An 8,818-nucleotide genomic window follows, 5' to 3' on the forward strand; every position below is an offset into this window, starting at 1 on the left:
TCTCACAGACACCAACAACCACCCTTGTTCTCTTCTCACAGACACACAACCACCCTTTGTCTCTCTCACAGACACACAACCACCCTTTGTCTCGGTCTCTCTCACAGACACACAACCACCCTTTTGTCTCGGTCTCTCTCACAGACACACAAACCACCCTTTGTCTCTCTCACAGGACACACAACCACCCTTTGTCTCGGTCTCTCTCACAGGACACACAACCACCCTTTCTCGGTCTCTCTCACAGACACACAACCACCCTTTGTCTCGGTCTCTCTCACAGACCACACAACCACCCTTCTGCCTCGGGTCTCTCTCACAGACACACAACCACCCTTTTGTCTCGTGTCTCTTCTCACAGACACAAAAACAACCCTTTGCCTCCAGTCTCTCTCACAGACACACAACCACCCTTTGTCTCGGTCTCTCTCACAGACACACAACCACCCTTTCTCGGTCTCTCTCACAGACACACAACCACCCTTTGCCTCTGTCTCTCTCACAGACACACAACCACCCTTTGTTCTCGGTCTCTCTCACAGACACACAAACCACCCTTTGTCGGTCTCTCACAGACACAACAACCACCCTTTGTCTCAGTCTTCTCTCACAGGACACACAACCACCCTTTGTCTCGGTCTCTCACAGACACACAACCACCCTTTGTCTCGGTCTCTCTCACAGACACAGCGGTACATAAGGATACGGAAGAGGTCGAAGGCCCCGGCTACATAGATGATGGTGTCCCCAGGTTGGGCCTCCTGTCCTGAGGCAAACTGGATGATCTTCTGGGAAGTCTGGAGGAACTGTGGACACTCCTGTCCATGGACTGTGGCCCTTAGGACCCTGGGGAGACAAGACACTATTATAGTCATAACCCCTAACCTAACCTAACACAAACCTAATATAAACCTATCCCAACTCCTGTCCATAGACTGTGGCCCTTAGGACCCTGGGAGAACATGGAGGGAGGAGAGAGAGGGGAAGGGCCAGTTCTAAACCTAACCTCAGAACCAGCCATCTCATAGTAGTTGGAAACCTGAGAGTACTCTCAGAAACCCAGCCATCTCATAGTAGTTGGAAACCTGAGGAAGTAACTCCTCAGAAACCCAGCCATCTCATAGTAGTTGGAAAGCCTGAGGAAGTAACTCCTCAGAAACCCAGCCATCTCATAGTAGTTGGAAAGCTGAGGAAGTAAACTCCTCAGAAACCCAGCCATCTCATAGTAGTTGGAAAGCTGAGAAGTAACTCCTCAGAAACCCAGCCATCTCATAGTAGTTGGAAAGCCTGAGGAAGTAACTCCTCAGAAACCCAGCCATCTCATAGTAGTTGGAAAGCTGAGGAAGTAACTCCTCAGAAACCCAGCCATCTCATAGTAGTTGGAAACCTGAGGAAGTAACTCCTCAGAAAACCCAGCCATCTCATAGTAGTTGGAAACCTGAGGAAGTAACTCCTCAGAAACCCAGCCGGTCTCATAGTAGTTGGAAAACCTGAGGAAGTAACTCCTCAGAAACCCAGCCATCTCATAGTAGTTGGAAAGCCTGAGGAAGTAACTCCTCAGAAAGCAGGCTCACGTGGGTGTTCCAAAGAGACGTTTTGTTAAAAAATAAAATCGGACTTAACTTTCTGAACATTCCATCTGAATACACTACGGTACTATTTTCACTGAGATGTACAGCACACCATGGTTGTACTGAGCAGTGGAATTGCGCCCCCTTGTGTTCAGAATAATCCACAAAAAAGAGTTTTGTCATCTCCACTTCCTCTTCAGAATATATTTGAATAGTAATATTTACCTTCCCAAAGTTGTCCGTGTGCTGCTGGTAGTCTGAGTTGTCCTGTAAACCGACAGAGGAAGAGAGYGMTTTTCTTGAGGTCAGTCCTGTGTGATTTCTGCGATTACAACAGTGTAAGCCACAGGAGGTTGGTGGCACCTTTATTGGGGAGGATGGGCTGGAGCAGAATCAATGGAATGTGTTTAATAGCATTCTGCTCCGTTCCAACCTTTATTATGAACTGTCCTCCCCTCAGCYGCRTCCCCTGCTGTAAGCACACACACTACGYTGACTGGGGTCAGTGTGCACTCTGTGTGTGGTACTCACAATGTTATTACTGTGGTGGGTTTTAGTCATGAGCAGCATGCGGCCCACCAGGTCTGTGGTGGAGACCCCCTGGGTGCGTCTACACTCCCGGTACCGGCCCTCTCTCTTCACCTCCGCATACGTGTCCTTACCGTCCACCGTCAGAGTGATGTCATCTAAGGTAGGACAACTGGTGGTTAGTTTTCTGACATCATCCCAACATGATGGAATCCCACCTCTGCCACTGTTCTGCCACTGTACCACTGTACCACTGTACCACTGTACCACTGTACCACTGTACCACTGTACCACTGTAGCCTGGAATGTACATTCTCAACTGTCTAAATAAACACAGAAATATGGAAGGAGGACGAGTCCCTGTTCTCCTTTAAAAAAAGTTACAAATCGGTCTCAGTCAGGCCCCCTTACCTCCCACCTTCCCGCCCCCTTACCTCCCGGCCCCCCTTACCTCCCGGCCCCCTACTCCCGGCCCCCTACCTCCCCGCCCCTTACCTCCCGGCCCCTTACCTCCCGCCACCCTTACCTCCCGCACCCCCTTACCTCCCGCTCCACCCTTACCTCCCGCACCCCCTTACCTCCCGCACCCCCTTACCTCCCGCACCCCCTTACCTCCCGCTCCCTCCTTACCTCCCGCTCCCTCCTTACCTCCGTGGATGCAGAAGTCACTGGTGTACTTGTCCAGGGTCTCCAGTGTGGTGACGTATGGCGCTCCCTCCACTATCTCATCCACCCACTTGATGGCTCTCACCATCTTGTATCGTTCAGCCTGGGTGAAGACCGGGGGACCCTTGTGCTGTGAGATCTCACCTACAGGGTGAGGAGGTATTATTACTAATGGTCACTGATATTCATCAAAACACACCGACCACCAGAAGCTAATAGCTGTAGAGAGTGTTTTCACCTGGRATTAAAGGGAGACTTCATCTTTTAGTATTTTGTTCATTAGAACACTGTTAATATGATCCCCCAAAAAGTGTCCATATCAGCAGTTAAGTGTTCAAGATAGAGCACTTTCAGTACAGAGAAAAAGCTGTGATGATGATGAAATGAGTTGAGTGAACTATCCCTTTAACAAGTGTCCTGTGATCAGTTCCAGTCCACATTTAGATCCCCCACACACACACAGCTGATTCAAATAATCAAAGCTTGATGATGAGTTGATTATCTGAATCAGCTGTGTAGTGCTGGGACAAAAACGTGCACCCAGGGGGGACCCAGGACCGAGTTTGGGAAACCCTGCTATACTGCATGCGCTGTAGCCAACTGTCATGTTGTTGTCAACCATTGGCATGACAACGAAGAAAGAAAATAGTAGGCTAGAGCATCAAAAGACTGGACCACCAGGCTGCTACAGTAGATAGTGTGATGGACTCAAACAATAACAAAGTGTGTACAACACAGGGATATACTGTATMACCGCCAACACTTGGTTGACTGTGAATTTATTTCAATAAAGTGAAATAATCCAGCCTGGTCCCAGAACTGTTTGTGTTGTCTGCCAAATTAACCCCTGTGCTCACCGGCATGCCTTYCCATAGAAGTTGGCTTGCAGCACAAACAGATCTGGGTCCAGGCTAGAAATGATCAATGTGGGTATAACAAGGGCTTTACAGTCTGTGTATATCTGTTTGCAAAGTCATCAAAACTGGATGTGACAATGACCTTGTCTGTTATAAACCTAAGGGGGGGGGTATAGGGGGATGGAGAGAAATACATGACCAGCTGTATAATAGTTTTACACTGACTGTACAGTACATTATCCACAATGTAGCAGAGATAATCCATTATCACGCCTCTCACCTCTCTCTCTCACACCTCTCTCCTCCCCCCCCTCTCTCTCTCTCTCTCTCTCTCTCTCTCACACCTCTCTCCTCTCACACCTCTCCCCTCTCTCTCTCTCTCTTCTCTCTCTCTCTCTCTTCTCTCTCTCTCTCTCTCTGTGATAGAGAGTTATAGCCTACTATCTATGTGCTCCTTTGTCCCTGACAGACCACAGTGGTGTGAGGCTCTATTGTTTGAGGTAAGCCATGTAGTTCTGGTTATGGTAAACACTGACATGGCGCCCGTGTCAGTGTGTCTGTCGGTCCCAGTGTCAGAGTGCCCTAGTGTGCCATGGGAGGCTGTGATGTGTTGTTGTGTCCCAGCCACTGTTTGGGCCCTGTGTTACTACTGTCAAACAGTTGCAAGATCTTACAGCACACAAGTGGCTCGTGTACATTAGGAAACGCAATGAAAACAGGTAGTCCATCCAGGTAGTCCATCCTTGTTTCAGTCTGTTTTTATTAATTTGGTGCCTAATGAACACAACCCTGGTGTCTGATGGTGATGAGTTATTAAAGCAGTGGGAGGCTGGCCGCCCGACACCTCCCCATGTCAGGCTGAAGGGTTTGGGAGAGAAGGAGGAAGGAGATAGGGTCTGGTGGGAGATGCTTTGGTGTGTGTGTGTGTTTGGGGGGTGTTGGCTCTGCGTTGAGGTGATGCAGGTCAGGTCTGGTTGGGGTCTTGGTTGGGGTAGGAGATGTAATGGGGGACTGGTAGTGGCAGTTGAGGGCTGAAAGGATGAGGTCACTATGCTGGGTCTGGGCGTCTGAGGGGATTGGGAGGTGGTGGTTATTCCATGGAGTTCAGGGCCACATTCTTAGGGCCCACAACGGAAATTAACAATTTTTATTGGACAAGGTAACGCCTGGTATTGGTCCAGGTAACTCTCCCTGTTTCCATCCATTTTCTTACGTTCAGTGCTTAATGAATACAACCCCTGGTATGATGGAGACTCTCCTGTTGCATGCTGGGACTGGAACCCCAACCCTGGTGTGATGGAGGCTCTCCTGTTGCATGCTGGGACTGGAACCACAACCCTGGTGTGATGGAGGCTCCCCTGTTGCATGCTGGGACTGGAACCCCAACCCTGGTGTGATGGAGGCTCTCCTGTTGCATGCTGGGACTTGAACCCCAGCCCTGGTGTGATGGAGGCTRCCCTGTTGCATGCTGGGACTGGAACCCCAACCCTGAAGCTCTTACCGTCTGTGTGTACTCCAACGATGAGGTAATCTCCCATGGCCTTGGCCTGCCGCAGCTGGTTGGAGTGACCATAATGGACCATGTCATAGCTAGAGGAAGGATAACAAAGCCACAGTTAATACTAGGGAGCATTCATAGGGTCAGTTTCCAAGACGCAGATTAAGCCTATTCCTGGACTGAGAATGTTTTGTAAAATAGGAGTAGGCTTAATCTGGTTCTGGGAAACCTGTCCATAATGTACATCTAGTACCACCAAACTAACAGTCAGAGAAACAGAGTCACTACATCCACAGTAGCCATGGAGACGAGCACTGAYCKCTCCATCTGTAGCTGATTAGATTARAGCCCAGARTGGTACAGAGTAATCTAMCACGGTGATGACTAACAGGTGGACATTAGCATTAGCCTGCTATCASTCAAACTGCTGACATGACAGGCCCTGCAGTSGTTTGGTGTCTGTTCCYGCTCCTCACTCAGTGGTGGTTGAGGTACAGGTACAGTGAGAATTAGCACAGCAAGTGGTAATGCTATACTGTCGGCCCCCTGATGTATGGATTCATAAAGCCTTTATAACAGCTACATAAGACATTATACCATCTGTCATAGTCAGTCATAAACATTATGAACCATGGTATTAGATACAATGAAGCTTGTCATAATGGGTACTATAGATGACAGGACGTTGTTGTCCTGTGTAGAGGTCGACCAATTATGATTTTTCAACGCTGATACAGATACCGATTATTGGAGGACCAAAAAAAGCCGATATCGATTAATTGTCCATTTTTTTTTATATATATATTTGTAATAATGACAATTAACAATGAACACTTTCATTTTAACTTAATATAATACATAAATAAAATTGTCACGCCCTGGCTATAGAGAGGCTTTTTATTCTCTATTTTGGTTAGGCCAGGGTGTGACTAGGGTGGGCAGTCTATGTTCTATTTTTCTATTTTTGACACATGTTCAATTTGGTTTAAATAATGCAAAAACACAGTGTTGGAGAAGAAAGGTAAACGCGCAATATGTGCCATGTAAAAAAGCTAACGTTTAAGTTCCTTGCTCAGAACATGAGAACATATGAAAGCTGGTGGTTCAATATTCCCAGTTAAGAAGTTTTAGGTTGTAGTTATTATAGGAATTAATTTCTCTCTATACCATTTGTATTTCATATACCTTTGACTATTGGATGTTCTTATAGGCACTTTAGTACTGCCAGCCTAATCTCGGGAGTTGATAGGCTTGAAGTCATAAACAGCGCTGTGCTTCAAGCGTTGCTAAGAGCTGCTGGCAAACGCAGGAAAGTGCTGTTTGAATGAATGCTTACGAGCCTGCTTCTGCCTACCACGGCTCAGTCAGACTGCTCTATCAAATATCAAATCATAGACTTAATTATAATATAATAAACACAGAAATACGAGCCTTTGGTCATTAATATGGTCAAATCTGGGAACTATCATTTAAAAAACAAAACGTTTATTCTTTACAGAACCGTTCCGTATTTTATCGAACAGGTGGCAACCCTAAGTCTAAATATTGCTGTACATTGCACAACCTTCAATGTTATATCATAATTATGTACAATTCTGGCAAATTAGTTCACAGTTCTCAACGAGCCAGGCGGCTCAAACTGTTGCAAATACTCTGACTCTGCTTGCACTGAACGCAAGAGAAGTAACACAATATCCCTAGTTAATATTGCCTGCTAACATGAATTTCTTTTAACTAAATATGCAGGTTTAAAAAATATACGTCTGTGTATTGATTTTAAGAAAGGCATTGTGTTTATGGTTAGGTACATTTGTGCAACAATTGTGCTTTCTTCGGCAATGCGCCTTTGTTAAATCCTCACCCGTTTGGCGAAGTTGAAGTAGGCTGTGATTCGATGATAAATTAACAGGCACCGCATTGATTATATGCAACGCAGGACAAGTTAGTTAACCTATAATATCATCACCCATGTGAGTTAACTAGTGATTATGTGAAGATTGATTGTTTTTTATAAAATAAGTTTAATACTAGCTAGCAACTTACCTTGGTTCCTTGCAGACACAAGGTCCTTTTGACGCTGACCTCGCGTAACAGGTGGTCAGCTTGCCACGCTGTTTCCTCTGGATTGCGATGTAATCGGCCATAATCGTGTCCAAAAAGGCTGTTACCGATTGTTATGAAAACTTGAAATCGGCCCTAATTAATCGGTCGACCTCTAGTCCTGTGACCTTCTTTTGGATTTATTCCTTTCCCCATTCCATTCCCTACCCCCGCTAGGGGTATTCAAATCTTACCCTACGAGGTCTGGAGCCTGCTCGTTCTGTTCTACCTGATCATTATTCCACCCACCTGGTGTCCCAGGTCTAAATCAGTCTCTGGTTAGAGGGGGGAAATGGGAAAAAGCAGTGGAACTGGCTTCCAAGTTGAGTTGAATTTGAGGGCTATAACTTCCATTATGTGGCAAATGACATCATAGTCTCCTCAGTAGCAGGTTATAGCGGAACTGGAATGGCACATTTGTAGTCATGTAACCTGTGTTATAGAGGCACTTGACATGAAGGCACATCGCCTACAGTAAAGTATTAGAGAGAAAGTTGAAACCTGGAGAATTCTTATCGCCAGTGTATTGTGTCAATAAAATGTGTGTTAATGGTACATCAACTGTAGTAATTTGACTGGTCATAAAAGTGGATCAAATCAGTCATAAACCATTTACAACTACTGTACATGACCTGATTGCTATCGCTMCTATAAAACGTCATCAAAATAGAGCTGTCACGCGTTAGAGATGTCCAGCCCAGAGCAGTAAGAGAATCTCARGRTGCTYAGTAGCCTGCCTGTCTAAGGGGCASTGATGACACAGTGAACCCCTGAACCATGGTGTGACGCGGTCGTATCACTATACACTGCAGACTGCTCGTGTTCCTACTTCCTTGTGCCCTTAAGTGAACTTTCAAGATGGACCGCTTCATGTTATCACTTTTTTATCAGCTTTCTTTCCCACGTGGCTGTTCTAAAAAGCAATTTTTATTGTCTATTTATTTAACCTTTATTTAACTAGGCAAGTCAGTTATCAACGGTATTGAATGTTAAATGAACACGTTGTATGGCGCGACCAAAAGGACATTGTTTTGTGTGTGATGACTGAACAGCATAAGCCGTCCCTGACTGTTTCAGACGTTTTGTTCACACTGTCTGTTAGAGCTGTGGAATGGAATCCACATGTTTATTCTAAATAGGGGCTTAATGTGACTACTGAGTGTGGCTGGTCGGGCCAGAAGTGAAGTGTGTGTGTGTGTGTGTGTGTGTGTGTGTGTGTGTGTGTGTGTGTGTGTGTGTGTGTGTGTGTCTGTGTAAGTAGACTGAGACAAAGACTTAGCGGTACATAAGAGACCTATGGCTTGTAGAGAGAGGCCCTGCCATCCTAGGCTTGATTCCATGGCTCCCTGCACTGTACTGTCTATCTGCCGTCTATCTGCCTGTCTGCTTGCCTGCCCTTGGCGACAGTGTAACCAGGAACGCTAGTGGGCTTGAAGGTGGCCTTGGCCTGGGTGATGCTGTTCCTGTTTTTTTTTAGCAGGGTAGGAATCACCAGAGGATCCCAGCCGTGATGAAATATTAAGTAGTGTGCAAGGTCAGCTAGCAGACAGACACCCACATAGCACAAGAGTGTTTGACATAACACCAGCTAGGTCCTA

General features: G+C 46.3%; 1 protein-coding gene across 1 annotated transcript in view; it reads right to left on the reverse strand.

Moving 5' to 3' along the window:
- pcyt2 (phosphate cytidylyltransferase 2, ethanolamine) overlaps nt 1-8,818 on the reverse strand; it is a 31,146-nt gene that overhangs the window by 15,117 nt on the left and 7,211 nt on the right. Inside the window, 6 exon segments of the mRNA XM_070440554.1 lie at nt 707-809; nt 811-846; nt 1,797-1,838; nt 2,103-2,257; nt 2,748-2,909; nt 5,124-5,212. Of these exon segments, the coding sequence (XP_070296655.1) occupies nt 707-809; nt 811-846; nt 1,797-1,838; nt 2,103-2,257; nt 2,748-2,909; nt 5,124-5,205 (580 nt within the window). The 5' untranslated portion in view covers nt 5,206-5,212.

Source organism: Salvelinus sp. IW2-2015, unplaced genomic scaffold (assembly GCF_002910315.2).
Source record: "Salvelinus sp. IW2-2015 unplaced genomic scaffold, ASM291031v2 Un_scaffold2650, whole genome shotgun sequence".
Lineage (NCBI taxonomy): Eukaryota > Metazoa > Chordata > Actinopteri > Salmoniformes > Salmonidae > Salvelinus > Salvelinus sp. IW2-2015.